The sequence below is a fragment of the Neolamprologus multifasciatus genome, chromosome 7 (assembly GCF_963576455.1).
Source record: "Neolamprologus multifasciatus chromosome 7, fNeoMul1.2, whole genome shotgun sequence".
Lineage (NCBI taxonomy): Eukaryota > Metazoa > Chordata > Actinopteri > Cichliformes > Cichlidae > Neolamprologus > Neolamprologus multifasciatus.
The window spans coordinates 57,573,847-57,585,669 of NC_140445.1; the positions used below are offsets into that span (position 1 = coordinate 57,573,847).

The 11,823-nt window shown below is 38.7% G+C and overlaps 1 protein-coding gene across 7 annotated transcripts in view; it reads left to right on the plus strand.

Annotated features, from left to right (window-relative positions):
• LOC146515618 (voltage-dependent calcium channel subunit alpha-2/delta-1) overlaps positions 1-9,042 on the plus strand; it is a 77,702-nt gene extending 68,660 nt beyond the window's left edge. For 3 of the 7 annotated variants that reach the window (XM_085164496.1, XM_085164497.1, XM_085164499.1), the window contains one exon: positions 267-9,042. In XM_085164496.1, the coding sequence (XP_085020622.1) occupies positions 267-440 (174 nt within the window). In that variant the 3' untranslated portion in view covers positions 441-9,042. The remainder of the gene's footprint in view (positions 1-266) is intronic. The other 4 variants (XM_085164500.1, XM_085164503.1, XM_085164502.1 and 1 more) reach the window with 2 other exon arrangements.
• Positions 9,043-11,823: the final 2,781 nt, after the last annotated feature.

Here is an 11,823-nt window from a genome sequence, read left to right on the forward strand (position 1 = left end):
CTAAACGGTTGGCTTCTGTCAGTTTCTGTCTGGTTTTCATCAGCAATGTGCTTTCTGCATAGATTTAAAGCAATGAAAATTACCTGCCCTTTGAGCTTCCTTCATCTTTCATTTATCTATCCAGTTTCCATGTTATTTATCAGTTTTTAATATTCATTGACAATTCACTCATTTGTTTATATTCCTTTCTGTCTTCTTGTCTCTCATTATTTTTTGTTCTTCTTTTATGTTTCTGCTTCCCAATGGCTGCTGCTCTTGTCTGACAGGATGAACCTTTGTGCCCAGTCAGCAAAGGTTCTACAATGAGCCCTACACCTTTACTGTTGTTTCTGGTTCTGGCTTCAGGGTCAGTGCCATCTCACTGCTTCAGAAGGCTCATTCCTAACATATTAACTTCTATGATATTCAAAGTTTCTTGGCGATTGCAAAGTTCTTTTTAGGGGCAGTGTAAATCAGATAGTATGATGGACATTCAATTAAAGCTGATTTATTTTTTTCACTTTTCCATTATGTTGTAATATGTAATATGTTGGTTATTACAATTTAAAAAGTTTTATAAACAGTAAAGATTTTAATTTCCATGAGGTATTATACTCACTAAAATAATTTAATAAGGAAATAGCTGATGAGAAAAAAAATAAGAAGTATAACACAGCTTAATAAATAGGTGAGATCTTTTCTTTGTTGAATAATTCCCTTACTCGCAGAATGTTGCATCTATCTTATATTGTACATAATTTTGCACAATTTTGTTTAAAAAAAATAATGTTTAAAGTATTGTACAAAGTTACTAGTGGACCTTTATGTATCATATCAGCTAAATCCGTAAAACAAAAGAGAAAAGCAGATAAATTATATGTGAACTCGTTGAGTCACCACCCAACTGTGAACAATTTATAAGACATCTAAATATTTGGAAAAAAAAATATCTGGCATATCTTTGTGAACTCTGCCTTTCATTGTGCTATAAAGGAGTAGAACATACACACAACAGGCCACCAATTCATGTGCCTTTTGGTGTTTATATTATGAAGAGGCCATGCTGGGAAGCAGAAAGGGAGGGGAGGAATAACGTAGGAAGTAGATGAACGGAGTAAATGTAGGCCGTGTCCTTTTCCTCTCCCTTCTGTCCCATTACTTTTGGCTAAGTTCCTCATAGGAAGACAGTTTGTGTCCAGTCCAGTCCATTTTGTCACTGGAGTAAACAAAGGAAGCTTCACATGGCTTTCCTGCCCTTTGAATACAGAAGACCCCCACCTCTTTCTCCTAGGCCTTTGGCATGCACGGATATCCTGAATACTCCCATTAAATAAAAAAAACACAGCTACACACTGAAGCTACCAGGTGCAAGCCATTGCACAAAGATTGAGGTCTGAAAACACCTCTAAATATTTGAACAGAGCTGTTAAATTAATATTTCATTTTGGCAATGTGTTTGCTTGCCTTTTTGCTGACAGTTAAATAAAACATAAGTGTATATGTTGATACCGCTCTCGCTGCTTATTATAACACTGGACCGCATAGCTATTTAGCCACAGAAAGAGCTAACCTTTCGCTGCACTTATCCAGGAAACACTCAAGGAGATAACACCATAAACTGTTGTTTTTACACTTCAGGTTCTGTATGGGTAAAACGAATGATATCTAAATAAATAATCTGTATGCACTTAGTGTGCTGGGTAGATGTTTTTTGTCAACTTGGGATTAAGCCACACAGTTTTGAGTATTTCTGCTATGCTAACTATCTCCGGTTCCATCTAGTTATAACAGATATAATGTGGCAGGTATGTACGTTGTTGTTGTATCAAGGGGAAAGGGGGAAAACATGGTTCTCTAAAAACCTGTCAATCTTCAGTGTGAAAAGTAGACTTGATACAACACCGACAGTAGACTACAGAATGACTGAATTTGATATAGTATAATCATAAAATGCTTACTACTGTTAGTAGCAGCAGTAGTGGTGGTAGCAGTTGAGATAGAGCTTTTGAATGTCAGAGAAGACTGCTTCTAATTTACTTACACTTGATCTGTCCAACAGGAAGACGATTCTGATTGTGGAGGAGGGACTTGTCTAAGACCGAGCCTTTGGCCAGTGTTCGGGTTTCAGCTGCTGCTGTTGTGGCTCAGCACATCTTTGCAACACTCATGACCCCTACACGCGATTACATACACTCATACACTGATCATCGAGTCATTTCGCTGGAGGCCAGAAGACACTCGAGTTGCACCATACAGGATGTATGCAGAATATTTGCAACAAGACATTTTTATTTTCTCAAGACCAATATCAGCATTTCCATTTGCCAATGCCAAAGGGTGCTCATTCATTACCTCCTCATTATTTTCCAAGAAGAGAGACACATTTACTGTGCTCAGCTGCACTCATTTTCATGATATACTCCTTAATATTCTCCTATGGTGCAAGAGTAAGAGCTAACCAAACCCTTTAATTCTGCCTCATTTTCTCTTGTGTGTCTGATTTATTTTGAGGAGGTTGAAAGACGTTTTCCCACTATGCCAACTAAATCTCATTCGAAGCCTGTATGTTCACTGACAGCATTGATTTGTGTGGTTGTCGGTATTGTTTGTTGCTTATTATATTCATTGTGTATGAATAAGTATGCTGTAAGGATCGTTTATTTTGGCAACCAGAGCAAGTATTAAGAGTATCCCTTTTGATTTGTTTTTAAATGTACTTTACCAACCTATCTACATTTCACTTTTGTACTCAAAATCAGTAAGCATTTTGTGTCTAGCTAGGTGTTGTATTGTAGCAGCATGTGCTCAGTACAGAGCGAAAGACAACACCGACTTTTTGACACCAAAGCTCCACACAGTACCAATGACCGCAAACCTACTAAAGAGAATCTGCACAATAGCTTAATTCGAGATATTCCTCCAATGTGGGTGTACATCAGTAAACAAGCTACATTATTAGCTAGATATTATAGATATTTCACCAAGAGATAAGTGAGGTCAGGTTGCATCCAATGTGATAATCTATTAGGATATTGCAATTTTACAAATATATTTGTACTTCAAGTGACAGCTTTGGTTGTCTTCAGTTTGATGCATCAAATTCCCAGTGCCTATGTAGTAAATCAAACTGTCTGGTATTTGAATGAAGCAACACATCAGATTTGTATTCTTACCATGTATGCTTCTATGCTAACGCTTGCTGCAGTTTAGCAGAGAGGGTATCCCTTGCAGTAATTTGTTATGAAATAGTCGAAATCTGCTGCAGTTCCTCTAATTTTTTGGCTTACAGATAGGTGATGGAAACAACCGTTGACTTTGATGATGAGAGAGGAATATCATTCCCCTCTTTTGCCAAAACAAAGCTAAGCCAGGCTTGAGCTTGGGTTCCAACACCTCTCTTTATTAATCCTGTTTCTGTTTCCTTTCTGGATCGCCAGACTCAGGAGCCAAGATGACTTGTGAATGAGATCAGCATATCAAAATGACTGTTTCTTTGTTTTCTTGCTGTTCTCTTTATGCTTGTTTCCTCTTTGTGTTGCTCTATAAGTGCTGTGAAGCAGACGCTGAAGGCTCAGTGTCGAAATGCTGCAATGTCATGGGATGAGCTTGTTCTGTGTTTGAACTCTGTCTATGCCTACGATCAGCATCAGGGTTAGCTGGAGAGAACTTTGAGAGCACTCTTTTACCAATGATAATTTTCCATTGCCTTACTTTGTCTTAGGTTTTAGTAAGTCATAAAGATCATACATAAGTTCATCTTTTCCCTGTTTCGTTTTTTTTTTTAAGAATAAAAGTAACGTTCTCTCCACCTCGCCTTCATGGTGATATACTGGTGTGATCAGGTTATGCTGTCTAGCAAAGTTATGTGTTGACTTGTGTTTTACCCTGAGGGTCCCCTGTCTGTGTGCAGGCATGTATGTGTCCCTCCGATATCTGATTGTGCTTTAATACCGTACATGAAATACTCTTTTGTGGATCTTCACTAGCCTGAATAAATTTTGTATACATTTGTACACTAATACTATTTACTGTAAAAAAGAGAAAATGGAAGAAATGAAAAAAATGTTTATAATATGGTGTTAGTTATTGTGCATATATAATAAATTCACAAAAAAACGTTGTATTAGTATGACCTGAGATTCTCCTTATTGCTCACATCTGGTCAGATGCTTTGGCTCCACTGGGAGCAGACCAAACATGTCATCCTTCCTGCTGACAGAGACAGCTGCTGAAAAAGAAAGACCATCTGCATTTGTGGTTCACTGTGTCCGTGTTGGTATATGAAGGAAGGGTGTGGGTGATTTGGGATTAGTCAAGTAGTTCTTTACACTACAGTTGTCTTATTAATGCCTAATTATCAAATTACTGAAAGAAAGTGCAGCTTAACACCTGGCCAGCTAAAAAACATCATGCCTAGTTTGTGTCTGACCACACCCCAGATCTCTGATATGTGGGATTTGCGGTTGGGTGTTGTCATAGCCAATAGCCTATCTACATCAGTACAAGAAGGTAATAGCTTAAATCATATTTCCATGGTCGTGGGTATTTATTTCCTAAATGTTCTGGCGGATGTGTGCTAAAATGTGTAAACGTTTGCAGCTTTATTTCATTTTATCTTTCCTTCCAAAGTAAAGTCTAAATCTTGTTTTGAAAGCACTTCATTTACTTCAGCATGAAAACACACTTGATCAAGCATAAGTTAAATACAGTAATTGTGCAGTTCAAATAACCACTCAAAGAAGTCTAAGTGCTACCTTAAAAGACAGGATTTAAGACATTTTTTTCTTGTTCCTCTTCCTTCATACTCCCTGAACTACACACATAAAACCATACACATCCATTTTTACATGATTTCTGTGGTGAGGAAGGCAGTGGCTCCTCTGGGTGGAAATCTTAGCTGTATGTAAGATGTCAAACAGAATGGCAGAGAGTGCCCCACTGAGTACTGTCAGAGGCCTCAGTGTTTTTGATTTTTGTGATGCCTGTTGCAGCATTATTGACACAGACAGCTCTGCTATCCCCTGCCTAAAGCAGCAATCAAATGTCAGATGCTAACACCAGTGAGCAGTTGAGCATAATCTACACTTTACCTGATGGGGTTTGTGTTTATCTGACCGTAATATAAGAATGTGTAAGGCCACAATTTGGAGTAGTAGCTTTTAAAAATATTTGTTTTTCTTAGAGATGTGTCCACCTGGGAGGTCTTTGTATGTGTGCTACACAGCAATGATCTAGTAGGGAGGTTGTAACGGGACACCCTTGTAAATAGGCACAAGGTCATACCCTTTAACATGCCTGGTTTAAAATCCTACAGACATAGAAGAAAAGCAGGAACTAGTTAGACATCTCTGTTTAATGCTTAACAAATCAAAAACCTTTCTTCTAACAAAAAATAAAATAAACCTGTAACAATGTATTCAAAGTCAAAAAGATCCCTCATTTTACTGGTTTAACTTACTAACTGGTCCACACATGTAGATTAACAACAGCATGGTATAATATAAGGAATACACCTTAAACCCATTGCTTCTAAGGATTTAGATCAGGTGGCTTAAATCCACTTTAACTTTTTTGTTTTGCTTTTCTTTCATTACTCAATATTTCTGAGAAACAGTATTAATATTAGATCCCCCAAGAAAGACCATGACTCATCTGTGGTTAAGTTAAAATCTTAGAGTGGCTTTTTAGGTTTGTTCCACTAATTGCAGGAAGTGGCACACTAGACTAATGCTGCATCAACATCATGACCCATGACTGGATCTGCAAGGATCAGCATGTCATCAAGTACACTCCTCCAAAGTTCATTAACTCTTTTGTGATAGTAATATAACATCTATTTCCGCAGACCTTTACCGGCAAATGGTTGTTTTTTTTGGAACGGTGTTGCAACTTAATGGCACTCTAATTTTAGCTCCAACACTCTCAGCAGCCTTTGGGTCATGAGGTTCCCGGGGCAGTCAACCCACGTCTGAATAAACTTCCCTGAATCTGGTTAATATAATGTGGTTTACATTAGCTGCAACATTTTTAATTGGCACTGTTTGTTGTTTTTTTTCTAACTGTTAAAAAAAGTACACTTCCTGTAAGCCGTGACATAGAGGTCACAGTTTTTCCGTCACTACAAGGCTTCAGCCAGGCAGGGGCATCGGGGTCATTAAGGTTTTGAAGTGTAGTAAGAAAAAAATTTCCAGTATCTTCTGTAAATGCTCCCTGATTGCTTGGGTATATTTATGGTGTATGGTGTATTTTCCTGTGAGAGACACACTCTTCCCCCCTCCAAGCTGGGATCAAACAGTATTTGTATATAAATCTTTATGTTTATGGAAGTCCAAAAGGATTTAGCAGACTGGAAAAGGAAAAGAGAGAACGTGTCAAATAAGTTGTTAATCACATGAAATGATCCCAAATACTCTTTAAACATTTTCCTGTTGCAGTTTACTTTTTTTTAATCACCTGTTTTTGTGAACCCCTGCACACAGGCTGGCAGCAAAGTCAATCAAAGACAGCCTCAACAATATTTGCAACACGGTGAGAAAGATGTGTTAAACAACCTGAAGGTCGGGCAGAACACCAAACATACACTTGGCATGGACTTTCAGGAAATGCCACAGTCTTTTCCAAACCCATAAACATGACCACACACTTGTCTGTTCTTCCTACCTTGTTTTTTTTCTCTCAGTTTGTAATCATGTTGTAGGTACAGTACATATCTGCATGTGTGTGTCCTGAATGTAATTGGTAGCCATAGCCCGGGTAAAATCTAACCAGGTGAATGGTCTTAACATAACACATTCCACTCTAGCCCCTACTGAGTCTTGATTTGTGGATTTTCTCTGTGTTTAGAGTGGGGCCTAACATATAGTATAACTGGTAACATGAGGTGTTAAGTTTGTTGGGGCCATGTGCATTCACCGAGGTTCTTTCCATGGGATCAGATATTTTTATAAGTCTCTCAACATAAAAACTTACATTTTTGTGAATGACATAGAAACTGTACAACTTTTAAAGGTATCCTGTTAAGTTTGTGGCCACTAGTAGCACAGTGTAGTAGTGTTTTTATAGGCTCATTCCTGTTTTGCTTGTACTCTGCACATTCAAAACAGATTCTGCAACTGGTTTCCCTTTATTCTACTGATCAGCAGATATGGGTACTTAGATGTAAAGCAATGGGATGTGAGGCAGGCTGCCACATAAAGGTAAAAAATAACACACTTTAAGGGGTGGTTGCAAGCAATACAGGACTAATTAAATAACACAGTCGTTTTTTCGGTCTATTTGAGTATTTGAATAAAGAATATTTTACTTATAAATATAGATTGATTAGTGTGTAATTAGATCTTCAAACAAACTGATTCTCATAGTCTTAGAATTAATTGATTTAAAAATAGGGCGCCACTTTGTGGAAGGTGCCATGTTGCTCCACTATCTTGAATACAGTGGCCAAGCTGGACACCACTGTTACACCTGATTACATTTTATATATCTGGCTAGAGATCGTGTAGGTAATATGCCAAAGGTGGAGGAGAGTAGAACTCGTTGGTGTACGTGTGCATCTTCAGGCTCAAGATATGAAGTATCATGCCTACACTAAACTGCCAAAAGTATTCACTCAGCCATTCAAATTATTGAATTCAGTTATTCCAATCACTTCGGTGGCCCCAGGTTTATAAAATCAAGCACCTAGGCACGCATACTGCTTCTACAAATATTTGTGAAAGAATGAGTCACTCTCAGGAGCTCAGTGAATTCCAGCATGGTGCCATGATAGTTATGAAATTTCCTCCCTACTAATTATTCCTGTTTGGAAGGACTGGGAACGACAGCAATCCTGCCACAAAGTGGTATGCCAAGTAAAATCACAGAGCGGGATGAGGTGATGCTGAGGTGCATAGTGTACTGCAGATTTCATGTGGCCTTCAGTTTAGCTCAAGAACAGTATGTAGAGATCTTCTTGGAATGAACATCCTTGGCCAAGCCTTACATCACTAAGCACAATACAAAGCTTCAAATGCAGTGGCGTAAAGCACGCCACCGCTGGGCTCTAGAGCAGCCGAGAGATGTTCTGTAGAGTGATGATGAATCACGTTTCTCCATCTGGAAATCTGATGGATGAGTCTGGGTTTGGAGGTTGCCAGGAGAGTGGTAGTTGTCTGACTGCACTGGGCTAATGTAAATAACAGTATTGGTTATCAAAATCATTTCTTATGTTTCTGTAATATCAAAATTAATTCATTTAAACTCAATGTTATTTATTTACCAAATCACAATAACCATTGCCTCAAGGTGCTTAATATTGTAAGGTAAAGACCCCATAATAATACAAAAAAGCAGAAAAAATCCCAACAATAATATGACACCTATGAGCAAGCGTCATGGTGACAGTGGGGAGGAAAAACTCCCTTTTAACAGGAAGAAACCTCCAGCAGAACCAGGCTCAGGCCACATGCTGTGTTGAGGTGAAGGGAGGCAGACAAAGACAAACAAAGACACGCTGTGGAAGAGAGCCAGAGATGAATAATAACTAATCCACCAGTACACACAATCAGTTTAATTGAAATGATATTTTTAATGTCAAAATATAATTACTGTTGTTATCTGTGAATTTTCAGTTTCACCGTTTAATAAAAAAGCAGAAACATAGTATCTTTCGATTTAGATGACAAGATAGATTTGCATCACTGCTTCAAACTTAAAGCATGCAGCTACAGATGGTGTTCAGCCAAAAGAAGAATGGGATTTCCTGGAATAGACTGACTGGTCCCAAAGAGCTTTGAGCTCAGCATCACAAAGACAGTTTGGCATTACACAAAAAGATAGATTACCCTGAGACAGACTACAGCCTGCAGCAGTTCCGTGATAAGTTCTCATAGACACTTGTACTACCTAACATGTATCTTTAAAACGTATGTAATGCAATGCTGCTTCAACACAGCTTGATTTAATTCATAGATTTTTGCCTATATTGCTACTGCAATCATGGCAAAGGTATCCTCCATTCAACTCGTGCCTAAAATGTGTGCACAACACTCACAAAACTAAAAAACATGAAAAAAAAATACTAGACAGACAGGAAGGGAAAATGTCATTTGGTTCACTTGGTTGTAATTGTTGCCCCATCGACAATTTAGCGGGGGAGCAGTAGAACTTTGGCAGGTGGTACAAAGAGACCTCACAGAGTTGGCGTGAACATTCAACTTTTTGAATTATGTTTACATCTCAAGATGCTTGTGTGTACAGCATGTGTGTTTGTGTGCAAATCACTCAGGCAGGTACTAAGAGACTTACAGATCACTTGCAATTTCCCCTACTTTATGCCATGTTGACAGTCACAACATAGTGACTATGTGTACAGGTCTGACACAGACACGTGTGGGATAAGTGTACCTGCTGACCTGGAGATGCTTTTCTGCCTGTTCTTTAATTTAACCGATCATCTTTCCTCCTCTGTGTGTCTCCAGTTCTATACGAATCACGTGGGGGTAAATTAGCAGTGAGGAGCAGACAAGACGAGGTGACTGTTTGCAGATGTTTAAGAAAGAAGGAAGCACAGGTTTAGGCACTATTTTAGGACCTGCTTCCAAATGTCCCCTATTCTAAGTCATTAGTTTGATACTTTGACTCTCTGTTGTAGTGGTCGGAGTGGATGTTTGGTGTTATTGTGTGTTTTTTGGATAGTCTCTTGTTGTTTAACTGGAGTTAGTTTTTACTTTTTACTGTAATCACGTCATCGATCAAACTGGATCTTGGGGAATTAAATTCATTTTCTGTGGTTAGTGACAAATTTCATTTTGATCTTTGTTCACTTCCGGAGTAATCTAATTAGCGAGGCTCCACTGGGAAGAAATGGATACATCTGACCAAAAGGGTTGTTTTAAAAAAAACAACCATGTGTATGAAAGAGCATGACAATTGTATTAAATAGCTTGACCTTTACAATAAATGCTGAGCACATAAACATGACCCATTTGTGTGTTTTTTTCCCCCCCACTTTGTTTCTGTGCTGCACACATTTGAGTGATCCGCCGTCAAAGGATCGGCACAATAGACTCAGTGTGGGATGTTGATGTGTTTGTGTCACAAGCTCCTTGTGTACTATGCTAAAGGATGTGTCATTTAAACAGTTCGGGGTTTTGTGGATATACAAACTCACAAGGCCATTTTGCTTATGAATTGTTCCAAGGCTCAGTCTCAAATGTTCACATCACCACCCATAAACACAGGAGAAGTGACAGACAAAAGGCATTACAAGAACTGTGCTCTTGAACTGAGTGTGGTCTCTTGAATTGTTTAAGTAATATTTCTCAGTACAGGAATTATAGTGCAGAGGTTTTTGAGTTTGAAAAATAGCTTTCTAACAAGAAACCGACTGAAGATTCAATTTAACATCACTTTTTCCCCATAAAAGAGAGTAAAAAAGTGCAATTTCCATGGTGCATCTACAGATATGAACCTGAGTAATGACTCAGCAGTTTAAGGTGAGTCATATGTAAAATTTTGGTCTCTGCTTTCTGTGATCAATAAGTTTCAGTATGTCCATGGCAATGACAAAAGCACTTGTTCACTGTTGAATTATCTGAGAGGAAAAATCGATGGCGTATTGAGTGGTTTAGAACTGTAATGGTTTTCTGATCCTCTTTAAAGCTATTTTTAGGAATATGTTGGTGACTCAGTTTGCTGTTGTGCATGATAATGAACTGATGTGTTAAAACTCTAGGTTTGCATTTCTGTTAGCTGCCCACTCTGCAGCATTTCCCTTGAAATGAGAGTCAGAAATAAAAATCAAATGAAAATGTAACTTGAAGGCAGACAGCGAGGCTGGCATCACACACATTTCATCTCACACGCTGTGTTTTTATTTGTTTGTACAAGAAGTGTTTGTGCAGTTTATTTGTGCTGCCTGTAACTGTCAGTGGATCACAATTACGAGCAGTGACTATAATCGCATGCACTGACAACAGGAAATGTGTGTTTGTTTAAAGGAGGGTGTCTTGACACAGTATCTGTGTTTACAGAGTCTAGCCCCAGCACTGTCATCACTAACTCCAACAGAGCTAACACAACCCCTAAATTTGACTCTTTTCTAATTAGACTGAAATACCTGAGCCACCTCCCCTCTGCACTCCCACATTTCCTCATACAGAGTCCTTTTCTGCTTTACGTCGCTCTCTGTCTTGCTCAAACTATTACCCCATTGGTACGCTATTCCCTCCTTTAATTTCTCATTCCGACTGGCTGTAATCTGGAAGAGAGGCTGGAATGATTAGAGGTCAGCTAATTTGCTGCAGATGAAAATGTCCACATAATGGGACTTGCGGGGAAATAATAGTACACAACACAATGCACACAAAATTTCCAAACAAATCTGCAGGAAGTCTGTTAATACTCCACACACTCCGCAAATATGCACAAAGACAGCCCAGCCGTCAGTACCCAGCCCTGCATTGTACCTCCCTCATAAAGAAATTGGTTTTTCTTACATAACTCTTCATTTATACTCGTATCATATCAACTTCTTTACTCTCTATATCATCTCCATCTCTTATTGAACTTCCCCCTTCTATTGCCAGCAGGATGAAGATAAGTTTCTGCCAATAACTGGCCACAGATGTCAGGAGTCTTGCATGGTGACAGCACTCTTATGAGGAAAGTGGTGGGCTACTGGGTCGCTCTAATTTCCATCTTCTAGCAGAAGCTGTTGCTCTTGGAGTCAGTGAAAACACCCACTGGATTCTTGCTAAGAGAAGTCAGTAATGAGATTGTGGCGAAGAAGTCTTTCTGTTGGAAACTCAAACTGGTAAAGGTTATCCAGTCATCTGCTGCTCGTTATGTGTGAACATGCGTGTT